This window comes from Podarcis filfolensis (assembly GCF_964270895.1).
Source record: "Podarcis filfolensis genome assembly, chromosome: 1".
In the NCBI taxonomy this organism is placed as follows: domain Eukaryota; kingdom Metazoa; phylum Chordata; class Lepidosauria; order Squamata; family Lacertidae; genus Podarcis; species Podarcis filfolensis.
This window is the reverse complement of record NC_139604.1, coordinates 20,995,201-21,017,755: the sequence shown is the minus strand read 5'-3', so window position 1 is coordinate 21,017,755 and position 22,555 is coordinate 20,995,201. Positions and strand designations below refer to the sequence as shown.

At 42.0% G+C, this 22,555-nt stretch overlaps 1 protein-coding gene across 1 annotated transcript in view; it reads left to right on the top strand.

Annotated features, from left to right (window-relative positions):
* Positions 1–22,555, top strand: part of LOC310743372 (dynein axonemal heavy chain 11-like) — a 219,287-nt gene that overhangs the window by 11,494 nt on the left and 185,238 nt on the right. The window contains exons 10-16 of the mRNA XM_083573553.1: positions 5,799–5,915; positions 6,461–6,547; positions 9,497–9,655; positions 14,886–14,969; positions 17,167–17,325; positions 17,425–17,547; positions 17,701–17,823. Coding sequence (XP_083429679.1) covers positions 5,799–5,915; positions 6,461–6,547; positions 9,497–9,655; positions 14,886–14,969; positions 17,167–17,325; positions 17,425–17,547; positions 17,701–17,823 — 852 coding nt within the window. The remainder of the gene's footprint in view (positions 1–5,798; positions 5,916–6,460; positions 6,548–9,496; positions 9,656–14,885; positions 14,970–17,166; positions 17,326–17,424; positions 17,548–17,700; positions 17,824–22,555) is intronic.

Here is a 22,555-nt window from a genome sequence, read left to right as displayed (position 1 = left end):
AAAATTATTTATACCCCGCCCATCTGGCTGAGTTTCCCCAGCCACTCTGGGCAGCTCCCAATTGAGTGTTAAAAACAATACAGCATTAAATATTAAAAACTTCCCTAAACAGGGCTGCCTTCAGATGTCTTTTACAGATAAGATAGCTGCTTATTTCCTTCACATCTGAAGGGAGGGCGTTCCACAGGGCGAGCGCCGCTACCGAGAAGGCCCTCTGCCTGGTTCCCTGTAACCTCACTTCTCGCAATGAGGGAACCGCCAGAAGGCCCTCGGCACTGGATCTCAGTGTCCGGGTTAAACGATGGGGGTGAATTATTATTATTATTATCATTATTATTATTATTATTATTATTATTATTATTATTATTATTACTACTACTACTATTTTAATCAATCAATTAAATTTGTATACCACCCTATACCCACAGGTCTCAGGGCATTTACAACATAAAACCACAAAGTACATAATATTTAGAAACTGATAATAAAAATAAGTTTCATAACGTTTGCTGCTTACAGAGGTCTTCTCAGCATGTTAGGTCCCAGTGAGATCAGAGGCAAGAAGTGAACTTAAGGAGAGCCCTGCTGGATTGGACCAAATGCTCACCTGGTCCCAGCAATCTGTTCTCCCAGTGACCAACTAGGTGCCCACAAGCAGAGAATGAACAAAAATAGGCCCCCTCTTTTTCACGATACCCAGGAACTGGTTTTCTGAGGCATCCCCCCTCTGATACTCGGAGGTGTAACAAAGCCATGGTCATGACTAAGGGGCTCTAATAGACCATAGATCTTCCATGAATTTGTCTACTACCCATGTAAGGCCATCCAAGTTGGAAGACCTTCACTGCATCTTTCATTGCGTGAATAAGTGCTTCCTTTTATTCTCCCTGAATCTGCAAACACGCCAGCAGAGGAAGAAGGGAGAGGCAGTGGGGAGCTTGGCGCAGTGTGGATGTGGCGAAAGGAGCATTTGTCTTTGCTGTGCTGATCTCCACATTGCCTGCCTGCCCTTGGTAACCAACAGCAATGTGTAGCATTCAGAAGCCAGGTATGCAATGCGACCCTGCCTGTGAAGCCCTGCCAACCACTAACATCTAATACTTCTTGTTGTTGTTTAGTGGTTTAGTCGTGTCCGACTCTTCGTGAACCCATGGACCAGAGCACGCCAGGCCCTCCTGTCTTCCACTGCCTCCCGCTGTTTGTTCAAACTCATGCTGGCAGCTTCGAGAACACTGTCCAACCATCCCGTTCTCTGTCGTCCCCTTCTCCTTGTGCCCTCCATCTTTCTCAACATCAGGGTCTTTTCCAGGGACTCTTCTCTTCTCATGAGGTGGCCAAAGTATTGGAGCCTCAGCTTCAGGATCTGTCCTTCCAGGGAGCACTCAGGGCTGATTTCCTTCAGAATGGATCGGTTTGATCTTCTTGCAGTCCATGGGACTCTCAAGAGTCTCCTCCAGCACCATAATTCAAAAGCATCAATTCTTAGGTGATCAGCCTTCTTTATGGTCCAGCTCTCACTTCCACACATCACTATTGGGAAAACCATAGCTTTAACTATACGGACCTTTCTTGGCAAGGTGATGTCTCTGCTTTTTAAGATGCTGTCTAGGTTTGTCATTGCTTTTCTCCCAAGGAGCAGGCGTCTTTTAATTTCGTGGCTGCTGTCACCATCTGCAGTGATCATGGAGCCCAAGAAAGTAAAATCTCTCACTGCCTCCATTTCTTCCCCTTCTATTTGCCAGGAGGTGATGGGACCAGTGGCCAGGATCTTCGTTTTTTTGATGTTGAGCTTCAGGCCATATTTTGCGCTCTCCTCTTTCACCCTCATTAAAAGGTTCTTTAATTCCTCCTCACTTTCTGCCATCAAGGTTGTGTCATCTGCATATCTGAGGTTGTTGATATTTCTTCCGGCAATCTTAATTCCGGCTAGGGATTCATCCAGCCCAGCCTTTCGCTTACATCTAATACTATCTAATACTAAATACTATCTAATACTATATATAACATTGGCTACTGCCCTATGTTTAGAACCAGCCCTAGAAAGCAGCCCTGAGTCGGCTCTGAAACCAGGGCCATCTCACAAGGTGAGTCATTGCTGGAAACACAGGTTCTTATAGGATGCAAAAATTGTCATTCATTCACTAGGCCTGAGAATTTAATATACATAAGCAATCTACTGACAATGAATCCATAAATGAGGGCACAAAGACATTTCTGCCTATAAATTGCACCTTAAAGACAAGATTTCCATAGTAAAAAAGCAACAACATGTTTTCAATGAAGTACTTAAAATAAATGAGAATTTAGAACAGAAAAAATAAGCCAATCAAGCTGACATGCTTCCAAGTTTCATACCAAGCATGAAATATTTTCATTTCTTGGGAAATAACACAACACAAAAAAAAGAAGGCCAGCAGATTTATGCATAGAACTAGATATTTATGAAAAGGTGGGCTCAGTAATACTGCAACAGTTTTGGTTTTTTTACTAACCTTTCCTTTGGAATTAAAGTTTTAGAACAAAGTTGATGCCAATATCTTATTTGATACAGTGGTACCTCGGGTTAATAACTTAATTCGTTCTGGAGGTCTGTTCTTAACCTGAAACTGTTCTTAACCTGAGGTGCCACTTTAGCTAATGGGGCCTTCTGCTGCTGCCAAGGCGCGATTTCTGTTCTCATCCTGAAGCAAAGTTTTTAACCCAAGGTATTACTTCCGGGTGAGCGGAGTCTGTAACGTGAAGCGTCTGTAACCTGAGGTACCACTGTATTTTATTTTTTATTGCTTCTCCTTAACTCCATCTATCTATTTACCCCCTTTTTAAAAAATCTCTCCTAGGGGTTTTACATGTTTACAGATTTCGTTTCTCAGACTTCTAGTACCTAACACTCCAATTCATCCTTGTTATAACATTCCCAATATTTCCGCATTTTACCTCTGGTTCTAAACCTGTAAGAATTGTGGCTCTGCACTCATCCCCACTCCCCTTTATCCCATGATTACTTTCATTTATACTAGATTCAGGTAGGTAGCCATGTTGGTCTGACACAGTCGAAACAAATAAAAAATTAAAAAATTGTCCAGTAGCACCTCAGAGACCAACTAAGTTTGGTCTGGGTATAAGCTTTTATTTTCAAATGAATTTTTATTATTTTCTTCATATAATCCTTTTTCCAACATTCCTTATTATCACAATATAATCCCTTTGACTTTGCCGAGTCTTGACTTCCCTCCCTCCCTGCAGCTGGTATATACATCACATATTTATTGCGTACATTATTGTCATAACTCTACTATTTTACACTGAAGGTGTTATTCCAGTCCTGCTAGTGTCTTTAAACTTTTGTGGTTCTCCTTTAAATATTCAATGAATTTACTCCAATTGTTGTTGTATCTCTGGTCCTCTTGGTTCCGGATCCTTCCTGTCAATTTGGCAAGTTCCGCAAAATCTGTCATCTTCACCTGCCACTCCTGGATGGTTGGTAAATCTTGTGTTTTCCATTTTTGGGCCAGTAGAGTACTTGCGGCGGCTGTGGCATACATAAACAAATTCTTTTTTTTTTAATCTCTTCTCTCTTTTTAATCTCTTTTATTTTAATCTCTCTTCCCACTAGACCTAGCAAAAATGCCTCTGGCCTTTTGGGAAAAGTGTACTTGAATATCTTTTTAAGTTCATTGTAAATTAATTCCCAGAATCTCTTAACCTTGTCACAGGACCACCACATATGAAAATAATTCCCATCTACTTCCTTACATTTCCATCATTTTCTGTCTCTCTTTCTATAGATTTTAGCCAATTTTATTGGCGTCAAATGCCATCTATACATCATTTTTAGTACATTCTCCTTCAAAGCCATACATCCTGTAAATCTCATGGTCTGGGTATAAGCTTTTGTGCGCCTGCACACTTCTTCAGATACACCGTATTCAGTTCTGCGGGAACTTGGAAGCATTTTTCCGCCGTCTATGCCTGTAGGAGTACTTTCAACACACACAAGAACAAGACAAAGACGAACAAACAGCATCTTCACAACACAACATCTCTCAACCTACTGGGGAACGGCTACCAGCCTCCCAACCCACCAGTGAACAGAACATTGACCACCAAATGCCATCAAAAAAATGTTACAAAAAAAGAGACTCCACATTATGGACCCCTCTTGATGGACGCAATACCACACTAGATCTTTACATCAATTGCTTCCGCCGCAGAAGGTGACTTCTGTTTCAGTGTATCTGAAGAAGTGTGCATGCACACAAAAGCTTATACCTAGAACAAACTTAGTTGGTGTCTAGGGTGCTAGTGGACAATTTTTTATTTTTTAATTTATTTCCATTTGTACTGTGATTTCTAGGCATGTTCTCTGAGAGGCTTTTCTTTTGTCCTGCCGCTTTCCCCAGGAAAACCCACTGTTTACTGCTAAATCAGCATAAATGTCAATCTGTAGAAAACCCAGTTGATGTTTGTTCCAATTTAGCAGTAAAGCACAGGTTTTCCTGGGGAAAGAGGCGGGACAAAAGAAAAACCTCTCAGACCTATGCCTAGAAATGATGGGACAAACGGGAGTGTGGCTCTTGTTGGTCCTCCTTGATCAGTTGGTTGCTCTTGATACCACTGACCATGGTATCCTCTTGGTGTGGCTATTAGGAATTTGGGGTACTTTGGTTCTACTCTTGCCTCTAAGGACCATTAGCAGGTGTACCATTTTGTGGAGATGTCTCCTCAACCCCATGGCATTTGCGTTATTGGTTCCTTCCATCTTTCCCCACACATTTATATGACGCTATTGAGAGATATTATATGGATATTTGGAGCCTGGTGTCACAAATCTGTGAATAACACCCAGCTCCATTTTTTCATACAAGGGAAGCGCTGCTACATAGGTAAGGGAAACGATTCTCCTTTTCTGATGGCCCGGGTTTCAGAACTGGTTCAGTGTTGATGTATGTGGTTTGTTCTAAACTTCCAGGCTGGGAAAGAGTCAAAGCTCAGAAGTATAGCTTCTGCTTTGGCCTTCCTGAAGGTCTCCTAAGTTGGAGGGAAATCTTCTGAAATGGAGAGCTAGTACAGAAAAGTCCCACTTCAAGCAGTTACCATATATATGGATGGTGACTGGAAGACGAGTGTGGGTGACGGTGGAACCAGTGCGTTGTCCACCTGTTTGTTTGTTTGTTTATACCCCACCCATCTGACTGGGTTGCCCCAGCCACTCTGGGCAGCTTCCAGCATATATAAAAATATAGTAAAACATTAAACCTTAAAAAGCAAGATGTATAATTACTCATCTCCTCGAGATCTTACGGGAGGGCATTCCACTGAATGGGTGCCACTACCGAGAAGGCCATAACCTAACACAAATATCGAATACCTGAAGTGAACTGCAATGCCACTTGGATATTGACTATGTGGGCGACTTATTGTTTATTCAAATATTCACAGGTAAAAAAGCGTGGGTTCTGCTGTTCTTTAAACAAAAAGCAATACCTGCCATATACTATGTGGCAGGCAATGGAGATGCTGAGTTCATTTTCAGACTGAATATAAATTAAGCTTACTGAGATGCGGACTGTTGAACCTAAACATTTTTCTAAAAATACAAAAAATATGTTTTATGAATTACTATGAGCAATGAGTCTACAATTGCAGAGGATAATGAGGTGGAGAGTGAAAGGTGTAAATGTACCAGGGTAGGGGGAAAAAGAAAGTGAAAATAAGACATGTGTACAACCCTTTGTGAAAGGAAGGTTTGCTGACTTGATGTGCCAACGAACAAACAATATCGGTTTGTGCGTTGTTAGGAATTACCTGAAAAGTGGAAGAATCTTAAAAAGATTGCCTTCACTGTGAAGCATGAAGTGGCTCCTCTACAGTCCAATGAAGTGTCTGTTATCAGAAGAAAATGTGTACTTTTTGAGGTGAGATCAGTTCTGTGCTGTGAACCGGATGATTTTTCGTTTTTTGTTCCGATAACAAGCTGGTGGCAAGCTTCACTGAACTGAGAAATTGTAAACTCTTAGAAAAGGCTGTCTAAAGATAACAATTCAATGTTTCTGGTAATATATTCCGGATGAATCTGATAATTTAAAGCCCACTTCACCTAAAAGTGGGAATGATGCTTGCGTCCTCTTTATCTTCAATTATGTCTAATCTGTTTCTACTTCAAACATGGTGCCTGCCACTGTTGTCAGATCAAATGTAGATTTTAAATGTTTTATGCTTATCCACCGGGAATGTTTTAAATGTATGTGCGATGTGATTTGTGTCGGGGTTGTGCAGGCTGTATTAAATAAAGTTTTAAGCAAATTCAAGGGGACTTAAATGAAATGATTCAGGGTTCATGGGATGGAACGTGCTTAATGGATAGCAGCCAAGGAAAAGTTACAGTATCATCTCAATGGATCACCTGCTTAACCTTTCAAGAACTCAACTTTTGTGTTTGTGTGTGTACTGTGTCTTTCAGGTTAAACAGCAAGAGTTCAGAAACAGATTTAAAAATGAAGCCATCTTTAGATTTGATGCTGGGAATCCATATGCATGCATGGACAAGGTAACGTTTTTTTCCTGGATTAGACACTTCAGTCACACTTAAGAGAAACTAGAAACTGCTACATTTTTCTGGCATTTTTATTGGTCCTGTTTCTGTGTCATTAACGCACAAATATTTGACAGACAAATATTTTCCTGGCATGGAGAAAAGTAGTGAGCAATGCGTATCTTATCTGATTCTCTGCATTAAGCTGCTGTCAAAGGCAGCAGGGCCAAGTTCTGAGTGGCAACTCTCTCTATATCTAAGATATATACAGTGGTACCTTGGGTTAAGTACTTAATTCCTTCCAGAGGTCTGTTCTTGACCTGAAACTGTTCTTAACCTGAAGCACCACTTTAGCTAATGGGGCCTCCTGCTGCCGCCCGGCTACCGGAGCCCGATTTCTGTTCTTATCCTGAAGCAAAGTTCATAACCTGAAGGACTATTTCTGGGTTAGCAGAGTCTGTAACCTGAAGCATATGTAACCTGAAGTGTATGTAACCTGAGGTACCACTGTACGTATGTATGTCTAAGAGAGTTCCAACAACCTGAAGCTAAATATCTCGAACTTTTCCACAACTATCTTGGGTGAGGGACGTAAAATTTGTATGATCCGTTTAAGACTAGCCTCAGTGAAAGGAATTATGATATTTTCCCAGATGTAACTTGGGGTTTTCCATAGTCCCATTTTACTCAGGACTTACTAGAACCTAGCTTAGGAGACCTTACCTCAATCAAGAGGAAAGAAGGCAGTATCAAAATGTTTCTTTCCCCCCCTTTTTAAGGCAAAACCCCAAATAGGTGTTCAGAAAGCAGACATTTATTGTAGTATGTTACTTGTGCAACATGTTTTGACTAATTTCTTTCACTACAATTTAATCTCAAGCAGTTTTTAAAATGTTCCACATTATAGAGGGGGGCTTCAAGGTCAAAAGGGAGGGTCTGGTTCAAGAGCAAGGATGGAGAGCCTGTGGTCCAGCAGGTGTCATTGGACTCCAACTCCCATCAGCTTAAGCCAACATGGCCAATTGTCAAGGATGATGGGAGCTGTAGTCCAACAACATCTTCAGGGCCCCAGGTTTCCCATCCTTGTTTAAAAAAGTAACAGTGTTAGCCTCTCTCTCTCCAAACATAACTGGGAGGAGCTTCAATATTTTCTGAATTGGGCCTTGACCTTGTTGTGTGACCTTGGATGCAACAGTTTAGCAAACCCATCAATTATCTTACATACTTCGATTGATGGCAAACAAAACTGACTCCATTTATTTATGTATTAAAGCATTTATAGCTTGCTCTGCATGAGTCCTGATAATCAGGGTGGCGTACAACCAAACTTCTATGCAAAGGACACTAGAGACCCAGCTCATCAAGATGAACACAAATACTCACAGCAAGAGTATTTGTAAGAAAACAACAGGGCAGGCTAAACAGTCACCCACACAAAAAGCAAGTCTAAAACCATTTAAGATTTCTGAACAAATTAATAACTTTTAAGTTGACTTGGCACCAAAACGGGGGGGGGGGGCACCAGGTGGCGCATTGGAAGGTGGCCGACAATAACATCTCTCTGACCCATACGAGGTAATTAAGAGGCTGCTATGGGCAGTATGCAGTCTTCCTACCCCCCCCAAGGAGATGGGGGGTCCGCCTGGCCAGCGGTGTCCACAACGCACCCCCGGATTCGAGAGAAGGGGGTGCCGGTCACTTGGCACGAGCCCTCGATGAGGTCGGCTCTACCTGACACCGGTTCCAATCAGCGCGTGCTGGTTCGCTTTAGCTCGGAAATATATGATGGGAATGAAGCTAAAGCACATACATCAAGCAACGTTCGGGAGATAAGACTGCTGACTAATGGATCTCTGTGACCGGAGTGACGGATGGATAAGTAAATCAACTGATGAACCACCATTAAGAGATTGGTATGTTTGGAATGAAAAAGAAGGGGGGGTGGAGGAAAAACTTTTCTTTTCTTTGCATTATGTGATATTAATAACCCTCCACCCCAGAAAGAAGATTGTTGTGTTTTATTAATCACAAGCAGGAATTCAAGAACTGTGTGGAGTGGATTATAATTAAAGAGATGATTGGTAAACAACGAGAACGGAGGAAAATTTTATGACACAGTTTAAAATGGCATCTCGCTAAGACAGGCTTGCCTGAGAAAGAAAGACAGGGGAAGGAGAATCAGGACCTTTGGAATGAGAATGACTGGAATGTGATCTTAACCTGACAGAGCCCTCCTGATATACTTGGCAAGCCTGAGAAAATTAAAGGACAGACCGAAGATAAATTTTTTATGGAAGCATGGAATGGCGGCTGTCCCTGAGTGATATGATTTTTGGAGAGTACAAAACCCACACAGAGGATGCCTGTCTCCAATTTGCTTGTGAAGATTATCAGAGATCGCAAAGAAAGGAATATATGATAACAATAAGAAGATTAAGAAAGTAATAAAGGACTATCTGGATTGAACAGGATAGAACTGTTTAATTAACGCAGCAATATAAGTGATGTTTGGACTCGTTCGGAGCTTGATGTATGGGCACCCCCCAAAAAATTTAAAATTTGGCTGTACAAATTGGAACTAATGTGATTTGGATAATGTGATGTGATTGGCCTGTTAATAAAAAATATTTTTTTTTAAAAAAAAGACTTGGCACCAAAACAGTAGCAATGTCAGTGCCTCTTGTAAGAAGAGGGAATTTCACATTGTGCAAACACTCAGATTATTTCCCTGGATAGAATTCCTATGGAAGAATCACTCTTCTTCAGATCTAGTGTAATCTTTTACTTCTCTAGTATTTACCCCTAAAAAATTAGCAATGTGTTTCACCAATACTTATCAAAATCAAAGAACATCAGAAGCAGTGTCTTCATTAGAGACATCCATATATCCAGGTTCTTGTGAACATGTAAGCAAAAACCTGGTGCTTTTGCTTGATAATATGTTTCAAAATGGTGTCCTTGCAGACTCATAAAGACATTGCAAAACTAGAGACAGAAATGAAACTGCTGCAGGAAACTGCAAAGCTTTTTGAAGTGAGTGTGCCAGAATACAAGCAGCTGAAACAGTGCCGTACTGATGCCATCTTGCTTAAATCAGTCTGGGATATGGTGGTGTTTGTCCAGGTAAGGACTTGCTTTTGCCATTTGCATTAAAGGGATGTTATTTCAGAGAGGACGGAATGAAGTGGTACAAGATTACTTTGTGATGTGGTGGGTCCTGTGTTGATTGTGTCTGTGACCTGCTGGGTCATGGAAACAGCAACAAGTTTATGGAGATAAGGAATGAAGCAAAATAGTAAAAGGAGTTTACTAAGAACCCAAAACTCAAGATGATATCGTGCATTCAAGCTTGTTTGTCCAGCCAGCAATTGAGAAACTAAACCAGCCTCTTGTCAGCTCCTTCACAGGCATACCAGATCACAATCCAAATTCGCCTACCCCATCAATGACCATTTATCCCTTTATAATTGTTGGTGTTTTTCGAGTCTGTTGAAGAGGCAAGTCTGTTTCCAGACAGGCCATAAGCAATTTGAACACTTCACCCGTTCAGGCTTACTGTGGCTTTGGGCTGATATAATAATAATAATAATAATAATAATAATAATAATAATTATTATTATTATTATTATTATTATTATTATTTATACCTCACCCATCTGGCTGGGTTGCCCCAGCCACTCTGGGCGGCTTCCAACAAAACACTAAAATACAATAACCTATTAAACATTAAAAGCTTCCCTAAACAGGGCTGCCTTTAGATGTCTTTTAAAAGTTTGGTAGTTATTTTTCTCTTTGACATCTGGTGGGACGGTGTTCCACAGGGCGGGTGCCACTACCGAGAAGGCCCTCTGCCTGGTTCCCTGTAACTTGGCTTCTCACAGCGAGAGAACTGCCAGAAGGCCCTCGGCGCTGGACCTCAGTGTCCGGGCAGAACGACGGAGGTGGAGACGCTCCTTCAGGTATACTGGACTGAGGCCGTTTAGGGCTTTAAAGGTCAGCACCAACACTTTGAATTGTGCTCGGAAACGTACTGGGAGCCAGTGTAGGTCTTTCAAGACCGGTGTTATATGGTCTCAGCGGCCGCTCCCAGTCATCAGTCTAGCTGCTGCATTCTGGATTAGTTGTAGTTTCCGGGTCACCTTCAAAGGTAGCCCCACATAGAGCGCATTGCAGTAGTCCAAGCGAGAGATAACCAGAACATGTACCACTCTGGCGAGACAGTCCGCGGGCAGATAGGGTCTCAGCCTATGTACCAGATAGAGCTGATAAACAGCTGCCCTGGACACAGAATTGACCTGTGCCTCCATGGACAGCTGTGAGTCCAGAATGACTCCCAGGCTGCGCACCTGGTCCTCCAGGGGCACAGTTACCCCATTCAGGACCAGGGAGTCCTCCACACCTGCCTGCCTCCTGTCCCCCAAAAATAGTACCTCTGTCTTGTCAGGATTCAACCTCTGTCTCCCTCCTTCTCTCTGGTGCCCTGATGCTCTCCTTCCTGTCCCCTTGCTTTGCTCAAACAAACCAAAGTTGGTGTCCAAAACAGAAACCGAAAGCCATTTCATACTGTGGTTTCTAACTATGGCTTGCTCAAACCAGGGAGTGGAGAACACTAGAAAGAGGGAGAGATGAGCACATGTCAGAAGTCCACTCACAATCTATGGTTTAGCCATTGCTTCTGAACCTGTTGTGAGCCTGTTTGTTGAAGTTTGTAAAAGTTCTTCCCGTGTCTAAAGAACAAAGGCTTTCCTTAGATATCACACTTCAAAAATAAGAACAGGGATAGAGCCAATCAGGCTTGATAATGGTTCCCCCATCAGGTGGCATATCAAATTTATTAAATAAATAAACAAATTGCTCATTCTCAAGAGAATTTAGAATTGAAATACTTTATTGTCACTTGTACAACTTGTATACAGTGAGATTACACGAGCACCCCCCACTCAGCTCTCTTAGTCTTAATTCCCCTTCTTTACTGACGCACACCCACCAAACCCGAAAGTCAGTTGCCCTGTTGTTATCTTTTCATTCAGCAGCCTAACAGCCCATGGATAGAAGCTGTTCTTTACCCTGTTGGTGCGACTAATTATGCTTCTATATCTTCTGCCTGAGGGCAGGAGATCAAGAAAGTGCCGGCCAGGGTGTGAATCTTCCCTGAGAATTTTCCTCACTCTCCTGAGGCAACGTTCTTCCACTATTTCATCCAGCGGATTCACGGGACAGCCCATAATATCTTGTGCTGTATTCACCACCCTCAGTAGGCACTTCCTATCAGTTGATGTCAAACCAGCGTACCACACCGTGATGCAGTTTGAAAGGACACTTTCTGTTGTGGACCGGTAGAAGGAGATCATCAAATGTTGATTGACATTGTTCTTTTGCAATACTCTGAGGAGATGGAGTCTCTGTTGGGCTTTCTTAACCACCTGGGTTGTATTGATTTTCCAAGTAAGGTCTTCACTCCTAGGAATTTAAATGAAGAGACTCTCTCCACACAGCCCACCCTGATGTACAGTGGGGATGATGTTGGCACACTTACTGACCCATCCATAGATCAAAACAGATTCATATTTGTGTTTGTTTTCTGTGGGCACACAAAACTATTTTTTACTGAATCATGTGACTGCTTCATCTAGCCCACTTTTGTCTCTTCTGACATACAGCAGTTCTTAAACAGTCTCAGGTAGTGTGCTTCATCAGCCCTATTGAGTTTGCTTTAATCAAGAGATTTGAGGATTGAATATGGAACCTTCTGCTATTCCCCATCACTACAAAAATAAAATAAAATCTAGGGAGGTGTGGAAGTTTGCTACCATAGATCCCAGAAAATGATGACAAAGCTGAAAGCATTGAAATTACTTGTTGTATCCCTCATCTGACAAAATAAAAGAGAATTTCCTGATGGGGATTGTTGTGGTTTGAATGAGCTTGAAATAGGCTCCTCTGATGGGAGAAAAATATGTCCTTGAAAATTAATTCCATTCTATTTCTGCTTTGTGCCATGTGGCAAGTGCATGTATGACAATGCTAAATTATTTATGAACATGTGCCTAAAATGAATAAAACACACAGGAACAATGCTAAGGAAAACCAGATGCTAGAGATGCACATCAATATTCTATTTGATGATCTTCTGTCTCTAATGATCCTAGGATTTCCATTTTGTGTCATTTCCAAGTCTGTTTACATAAAAAAAAACAAAACCACGAATGGAAATAACGGGTGTCAGTGCTAAACCTGGAAAAAAAGAAACTCAGAGAGAATGTTCCTTTCCTTTCCCTATACAACATTCCATATAAATGCATAACCTGAGATGGAAGCAAATGGTTCCTTTCTACAATAGAAGAGTCCTTCCATCAGAGGAAAGGAACCATTTAATTCGGTACAATGTGTTTCCTTAGTCCGCTGATGGAGTCCATTTTTGCTTTAAAAAAGGGGGGGGGGGAGAAAAGAAGCATTAAAAAATGTGTATTGTTTCATCATTTGTCCTTCCATCTTTGGCAATTTTTATTTTATGAGCAGATAAGACTATAAGATGCTGAGTCTGACAGTTTCTTAAAGGTAAAGGGACCCCTGACCATTAGGTCCAGTCATGGACGACTCTGGGGTTGCAGCGCTCATCTCGCTTTACTGGCCGAGGGAACCAGCGTACAGATAATGCTCTAAATGAAAACTTGGAAACCCAGACATTTCAATGAGCATGATTACATTTTTTATTTTTTGGCAATTTGCCATTCCTGTCAGTCAATGTAAAAGTGAAAATGATGAAGCTGTTGCTTGAGCAGTCCACCACTGCAAGGGCCCAGATGTTCCTGTACATCTGTTGCTGCTGCTATTTCTATAGAATCAGTTTATAGGGGGTTGCTAAGTTGACAACTGAGTCAAGGAAGGCCTGAGCTAGCTTATGAACTCTACATTCCATCTGTGTAGTCCATGATGAATAACAAACTGAAAACAGTTTGTATGAAAGATATAATTTGGCACTGGCACTAATGTGTTCCTCTGTTCACAAAAATGCAGAAATGTCCACCACATTTCACCTTCATCTGTAGCCCCTTCACCTCAATCAATCTCTACCATTGCCAACGAGTAGACTTTCACTGGGTGCTGTGATTTGCAGAAGGAAAGGGAGATGCGAAAGCCCGCTTTGGTGAAGATTAACTCTGTTCCATTTATGGAAAGAAAGTTTGGGTTGGATCTTAAGATCTTTCTTCTAGGATAACGTAAGGGAGTCATTTAGGGAGGGGGCAGGTAGCTTCAAACCACATACATGTGAGTTGTCAGAGCTCTGGTTAAATATGAAAAGTAGTCACAACAAAACTTAAAATATGCTGGTTATGTTTTTTGTTTGGTTTTGTTTTGCAACTGAGGCTGCACCTCGGAACCCACTTAAGTCCCATATAAGCCCAAAGATGGGACGTAGGTGGTGCTGTGGGTTAAACCACAGAGCCTTGCCGATCAGAATGTCGGCAGTTCGAATCCCCGCAACGGGGTGAGCTCCCGTTGTTCGGTCCCTGCTCCTGCCAACCTAGCAGTTTGAAAGCATGTCAAAGTGCAAGTAGATAAATAGGTACCGCTCCGGCGGGAAGGTAAACGGTGTTTCCGTGCCTCTCTGGTTCGCCAGAAGTGGCTTAGTCATGCTGGCCAATAAAGCGAGATGAGCGCCGCAACCCCAGAGTTGGTCCCGACTGGACCTAATGGTCAGGGGTCCCTTTACCTTTACCTTTAAGCCCATCTAAGCCCCATTTAAGCCATCTTGACTGGTGAGAAAACACTGCACTGTTAATCTCAGGTATATCTTAAGACAAACCTTTGAATGTTGCCCCACTACCGAAACCCGAAATGGCACATTGATCTTAACATTTAATGAACATCAAGGAAACGAACAGACAGAATTTCAACAATTCTTTTTGATTATACATTTTCCTTTTCTTAACCAAGTATGACTGATGATAGCAAGTCGGACAAATGAATTTGGAGCAGGGGAGGAGAGGCTTTCTAGCAAATGATTAAAACATCAACCTCCTCTCTCCAGGTTTTGATGAGAGGGCTTTCTGTTGAACGCAAGAGAATTTCTGTGGGGATGTAATGCCTTTGGAATATGAATCTTCTGGACAATGTTTTCTTTCCCTTAAAAAGCTAGCAAGACTTTCTAGTGCACAGAATCAAGAATACATGTCTCCTTAGATTAGATTTCAGCCTCAGTAGGTTTCAGATTTTGAAAATCATTTTGTATGCATTGTACATTATACATATTTATACACAGAACCTACAGGTGAGCTTGAAAACTCTCTTTGCATCCTAAGATGCTGCAAAAAATAAAAGTTATGGGATTCTTCTTTCCTCCTATCTACAGATGAGCATTAAAGACTGGATGAAAACTCCATGGAAACAAATAAATGTTGAGCAAATGGATGTGGACCTTAGAAGATTTTCAAAGGTGATAAATACTCCAAATTACTATATTGTATTTACATGCACTGTACTTAACTGAGCTGGCAAACCAATCTTTTTGCATACAGTAGAGTATACAGTAACTTTTGGTTCTCGAACTGAAGTGGTGCCTAGTGCCTGAGAAGCACTGCAGAGAAAAGGCATGAGAACTCTCAGCTAGACTTACTTACACTGGTTTAACAGTAATTCCTTCCCCCTCAGAGAACCCCAGGGGCTGACTTCTGTCAAGGCTAGCAAACTGTAACAGAGAATTCGCAAGCACCCCTACCATGCTACGATTTCAACATTTCTTTGGCGGAAGCCAAGAAAGTTGAAAGTGGTTTGTAGAGTTGCTTTATAGGTTTGCAGAGTAGATAATAGCTTTCTTGTCCTTTTGTCTTGAGCTGTGGGGTGCTTCCAGACAGGCGTTGATTGTGGGATCAGTGCTCCTCATGCATGCAATGAGCCCACACTCATTTGCTGTGTGTGCATGATGCCATTGGCATCAAAATGCTAGCTGCCATTCTCCACTCTCTTTGAATCCCAATTTATCCTTTCGAGGGAAAATCTGGTATTATTATTATTATTAACAACAACAACCTCAAATTAAGCCTTGATTGGAAGCTCCTACTTTGGGATCACTGCATTAAACACTGAGAAGTGTTTAAATGGTATGCACTTATAAAATTTGCCTGTTAAATGAATTGATCATATTTTATTTTGTCTGATTATCTATCTATCTATCTGACAAAATGTTATCATCTATCTATCTGTCTGTCTGTCTGTCTGTCACCTATATCTATCTATCTATCTATCATCTATCATCTATCATCTATCATCTATCATCTATCATCTATCATCTATCTATCTATCTATCTATCTATCTATCATCTATCTATCTATCTATCTATCTATCTATCTATCTTCTATCTATCTATCATCTATCATCTATCTATCTATCATCTATCTATCTATCTATCTATCAATCATCTATCATCTATCATCTTTCATCTATCATATCTATCATCTATCATCTATCTATCTATCTATCTATCTATCTATCTATCTATCTATCATCTATCTATCTATCTATCTATCTATCTATCAATCATCTATCTACCATCTCTATCTCTATCTATCATCTATCTATCTATCTATCTATCTATCTATCATCTATCTATCTATCTATCTATCTATCTATCTATCTATCTATGGCTTTGTAAATTAATACATATGGCCTCACACACTGATACAGCTCTTTTACATACAGCCTATGAAGATACAAGTTATGTGTGTGCAAGCTTTGCCCCTGCACAGAACTGTCTCTGCATTTTTGCTGGGCACAGATTGCAGGACCAACGGCTATGTGCGTCCATTTTGTCTGCATGCAGACTCTCTGTGGAAAAGTTGGACAATCTGTGAATGATGAGGGGCAGTGGCGTAGCGTGGGTGGTGCAGGGGGGGCCGGTCGCACCGGGCGCAACATCTGGGGGTTAGGGTTAGGGGGCACAAATCCATGGGTTAGGGGGCGCAAATCCACGGGTTAGGGGGCGCAAATTACTTGCCTTGCCCCGGGTGCTGACAACCCACGCTACGCCACTGATGAGGGGACAGGAGCAATGGACACAATCTCAGCCATAGATGCCTGTCTGGGGGCCAAGGCTCTTTGGGCCCTCTCAGTGTTTATTTTTAGGGAGCCAGGGCCCCTCATTGTTTGAGACCAAATGCAGAATTGGAAGCGAAGTGATGTAAGGAAACATTGTATTGGGCCCCCTCAATGCTCTTCGGAAGATGGCACCTCTGATCTCAGCCGCCCAGCCCAGTCAATGCATTGAGCACCCCCTGTTTGGTCAATTGAACAAATCTCTAGTAGGGAGCATTGCAGTTGAAAGGATCTTCATTGTGCAATACATGCCCCCACCCAAAGTGTTACATTTGGATGATATCTGGCCTACTGAAAACTTAAACCAGGCATAGGCAAACTCGGCCTGCCAGATGTTTTTGGACTACAACTCCCATCATCCCTAGCTAACAGGACCAGTGGTCAGCGATGATGGGAATTGTAGTCTCAAAACATCTGGAGGGCCGAGTTTGCCAAGCCTGGCTTAAGCATTTACGTAGTTTCTGAAAGCAACTTTGTGTTTTACATCTGTCTCCCATTGCTTGCTTGCTTGCTTGCTTTTCATGGTTTCTGTACCACACAGGACATGAAGACTTTGGATAAAGGAATACGTGCTTGGCATGTATACGTGGGATTAGAGTCAACAGTTAAGAATTTGTTAACCTCCTTGAGAGCAGTGAATGAACTTCAGAACCCTGCCGTCCGGAAAAGACACTGGCAACAACTTATGGCTGCGACAGGGGTATAGCTTTTTGGCTTCGTACACTGGAGCTGTGTGCACACAAATGCCATATCTTATCCTGAGCTGCAAATGACTTTTCTTTTCAATTTCGTTTCCCAGGTCTGCTTTGTCATGAACGAAGACACTACACTAGGGGACCTTTTAGCTCTCCAGCTCCACAGGGTAGAAGATGAAGTGAAACATATTGTGGATAAAGCTGTGAAAGAAATGGCAATAGAAAAAGTAGGCCACAGTTAATGTATTATAAGCAACAGCTGCTTTCGTAGGAAATAGTCAACCGTCCTAATGACACTGAAGTCAGGGGCATGATGTGCATATAGTGTTAACAGAACCAGGGCTGCACTCGTGGAACCAATTTGTTTTCTTTTTCCACAGGCACTCATGGAAATCAATCAGACATGGGGTGTTATGGATTTCTCCTATGAAGAACATCACAGCACAGGCACGCCATTGTTGAAATCCGACGAAAACCTTATAGAAACACTAGAAGACAACCAGGTGATGGCTTGCTCTGAATGTTTTCTCCAAGGCATTATGTAGCACGCCTGCCAACTATTTGGAGTCATTAATCCAACTCTTAGAGCATTTTGGAGGCCCATGCAGAACTTTGTGTGTGTGGCCTTTTCAATTCTAGCCCTTATTTCCCAGAAGCAGTCGATGTATTGTGTCGAATGCAAAGGACATAACCCGTTATTGTTCCAAACAATAGGCATGAGCAAGAGATCAGTTTTGCAGTGATTTCAGGGAAGACTTCGAAGTTCTGTGGGTGAACCACATTAGCGTGATTGTAAGTCGTTGAATGGGATCCCGTGAGAGTTCATTTAAACAGAAACAATGCCTTCTAATATTTCCATGCACTTTTAAAGAATACATACAAAACAACGCAAATAGTTTTTTTATATTAGATATTAAATTGTTTTAACCCACATCAGAACCCTCCTGATTTTCCAGAGTTTTTAATTTTTGTCAAGTCAAAATAAATTTTAAAAATGCAGTGGATCTTTATGAATGCATATTATCTGCAAGAGATCATAGTGCTACACTTGGCACCACACATCCTACAGCAGGGGTCGGCAAACTTTTTCAGCAGGGGGCCAGTTCACTGTCCCTCAGACCTTGTGGGGGGCTGGACTATATTTTTTTTTGGGGGGGGGAATGAATGAATTCCTATGCCCCACAAATAACCCAGAGATGCATTTTAAATAAAAGGGCACATTCTACTCATGTAAAAACACATTGATTCCCGGACCGTCTGCAGGCCAGATTTAGAAGGCGATTGGGCCGGATCCGGCCCCTGGGCCTTAGTTTGCCTACCCATGTCCTACATGAATGATTGGTTCTTGTTCTCTGGTTCTATCGGGTCCACCACACTTTTCAACATCTTTTTGACGGCATTTCTTTTGGGAGGTACTAAACATGAAATTGATCTCAGGAGTTTAAAATCTGTTTATATATCCTGCCTTTTCAAAATCTTGAGTCAAATTGAAAAACAATCAAAAAACGCAATGAAACACAATCAAAAGTGCTATTCAGAGGGAGAAGGGGGGTAGGGAAAGCTTTTAAAACAAACAAACAAACAAACAAAATATTCTAGTCTAATTGGTACACTTAGACAATCTGTGATGACAACATTTATAGGTAAACAGAAACTGGCAATAATTTGTACACATTCCTTTTTTTAAAAAAAAAATATTTATTGGGATTTTACCAAAAACAGAGATTTACAGAATGAAAAAACCACAGAGAAAGATAAAAAATGAAAAAAGGAAACAAAGAAAAATACAAAAATTCATAGAAAAACAAACAAGAAAAAAAATACAAAATACAAAAAACAAATAGTTAGGAAAAAATTAAAAAACAAATCCATTTTTTGATATCTTTAAGTTCATATGCTTGTTTCCTTGACCTCCTCACACCTCCCCCTTTTGTATTCCCATTTACATAATCAATTCAGCAAATTCTTACCCTTTTTCATTTATCTTAACTCTATATCATAGCATATAATAATTCAATATTTTCGTCCATTTATCAGTTCATTTTTTACATATTCTTGTTAACTTTTGTTGCTAATTACCACTTATTGCCTAATTTGTACACATTCCAGTTTGGTTGGTCTGTACCCAAAACTATTACTTATGCTGCAGGTGTTCGTCCTGCGGCAACTTAGAGGAGGGCTTTCTCTGTGATGTCCCCTAATCTCTGAAATAAACTCTCCGTTCAGATATGGCAGGCACATACTGTGGTGATTTTCCACTGGCTGTGAAAAAAACAATTTGCTCAAGCTTTCCGTTTCTTTTGAATCATCAGAACCAGTGCTTTCCCCCCTAAAAAATGTTTAGAGGTACTCTCATTGTCCTATTCATATTGAAATGCTGCCCCTCAATGATTCACAAAATGTTTAGGGGTATGCGTACCCCTGCGTCCCACCAGAAAAAAATGCACTGATGGTGGTTTATAGGGACTGCAGTTCTCAGGGCTATTTAAAAAAGCACAACCACAGTGTGTTCTCATTGAACTGATTGATGCAAATTGCATTCTGGACCCGTTCACAAGAATGACTTTTAGGAGGCTGTCACTGAGGTAGCTGCAAAAAAAATGATGCCATGGGTTGAGAAAACTGGCAGTAATTAAATGCTGAGTCACTACTTTACTGTGTCAAATTATTGACAGGTTGACTTCAGTAAACTAAGCACACACTAGTTAAGTGGAGTGCTTGCAAATGCTTCAGGGGGAAAAAAATCTGATGTTCAGGCATGACTGCTGATGCTTACAAAAAAGAATCCTTAGCAAAAACGTAAGGGAAGACAGTTCTCTCCCCCACCCCCAAAAAAATAACCTAATGAGGACTGAAGGTACTCAGTGACCATAAAATTCTGGCTGACTTGTGGAAAAGGAATGATAAACCATGTGGGAGGGGAAATGGAATACAGTGGTACCTTAGTTGTCGAACTTAATCCATTCTGGGAGTCCGTTCGAAACAGTTCGAAAACCAAGGGGCGGTTTCCAATTGGCTGCAGGAGCTTCCTGCACTCAACCAGAAGCCGTGGAATCTGTGCTGGACGTTCGACTTCCAAAAAATGTTCACAAAACAGAACTCTCACTTCCAGGTTTGTGGCGTTCGGGAACCAAGCCATTTGACAATCAAGGTACCACTGTAGAATATTGTGGAGATGGGTATGGCTGACCACGACACTGAACGGGAGTACTTCACACTACAGTAATGGTTCAAGGTCCCACTTTTCTTCATAATCATAGTAGTTAAAATAAGCATTATGTAATGAAGAGCTCAGAGGAGTTTGTCTTTCTTATTATGCCCTCCTGGCACTCAGCACCAGAACAGGCTGGAGGGTCCGGGGTGGAGGGTTTGGTGTATAAAAATTCTCCCTCCCCCTCTCTGTCCAGGTTCCTGGTCTGTTTATGTGCTGATCTGGAGTGTGTTTGTGTTAGCAGAATGTGCTGGGATTCTGTCAGTGTGCTTCTCACTCAGCTGCTCATCAGTCTCCCAGTCTGAGCTGATTGAAGTGGTCTCATTGCTGAGGAGTCCCAGGGCAATTGTCTTGGGGGAATCTCAGTGTTTATGCTGAGACCACTTGGATATGGGGTGTTTGGCTGCCATGACTAGCATAGGACTACCCCAATATATCACCAGCCCAAGACAAGTAGCAGGTCTAAAGTGGGGGTTTTGCAACTCCTCCTTTGTCATAGTCAGACGACTTCCTGCTGAGTTTTTGACTTGTGTCAGTTTGTTCCCTCTGCAGGGTGAGGGATCTGTTAAGACAGGCCATCCCTACAGAGGCTGGTGGATTCTAAAGAGCTTTGTGAGATTCCTGTGTTGGCATGGTTGTGAAATGCAGGGTGATCTGGGCAATTGTTAATTGTTCCTTGGAGTTTTCCCCTGCTAGGCAGAGCCAATACAATTCTTTGGTGCAGGACAATTTGAGGACAATGAAAGGAGTTGAGAGGCAACTAGAATACAAGTGGAGGAAAACTCATTTTCAGGCCTTGTTCCGCAGCAGTGATGGTGCTGAAGAATCAATTCTTTTCCACTAGCCACCATTGCTACCATCTCAATATTTCCCAGTGGACCTTTCCTAAGTGGTTTGAGGCCTCTTAAGCTCTGGCCCTTTGGATGGTGTAGCAGAGCCCTCAGTGGCATGTTATGACATATGTAAGAGTCATTTTGAGGGTACAATTGTTTGCATCCACCACAACTTAGATTCCATAGTTCTTGCAGTTCATCTGTGGAGATGGCCATTATGCTGTATAGTCCCATATTGTTGGATGAATTTCAGTAATTTGGACTCTGGCAGACGAACTTGGGGTTCAGTCATGATCATGTGACAATGTTTTTGCTTGTCATTCTAGCAGAAAGGGGATGACTTGCAGACTTAGGGAACTGGGCCTAGTTACCCATGGAGGATACTGAATTTCTAAATCCATTTCAGTTGGAGTTCAGGCCTGGTTTTGTCACTAAAACCATCTTGGTTGTTGTTATGTACTGAGTTGAATAGGATCCAAACTGCAGCAGTCTGATTGGTCCTAGAACAATAGGATTCAGAATGCAGCAGTCAGATTGGTCCTAGAACAATGCAGCAATATGATTGGTTGGCAGGAACCACCCAATCATGCTCCAGATAGAAGTGAATCCACAACCTGATTGGCTTACAGTAGAATTCCGGAATTAGCCAATCATGTGCAGCCCATTGTGTAAATAATGTATATAAAGCAGATACCTTGAGGGGACTTTCATTCATTCCTCCTCACCACTATGAGCTGAATAAAGAGCATGAAATCACTTTGCGACTCTGAGTATATTTCACTGGCGACGAAGGTGGGATCCCGCTGAGCTGACTGCCACACACAGCACCGCAGCACCGCCACCTGCCGCACCGCTGCCTCGCACCGTGTATCCAGGCTTCAGCTCCGGGACACAAGGAACTCAGAATGGCAACCGACAGCAGCTTCTCGCCGTTCAACCCAGCATCTGGAGACTGGGAAGCATATGCCTCCCGTTTCACCTTCCTCCTAGAAGCCAAAGGGGTCACCGATGAAGAAGACGCCAAGAAGAGGGCGATATTCTTCAGCGTCTGCGGAGAGGAGACGTTTGAAATCGCCCGGGCTCTCCTTGCACCCGAAGACGTCGCTACTGTTCCATACAAAACAATAATGGAACAGCTGAAGGGGCACTTTTCGCCACAGCCCTCTGTGGTGGCTCGTCGAAATGCCTTCT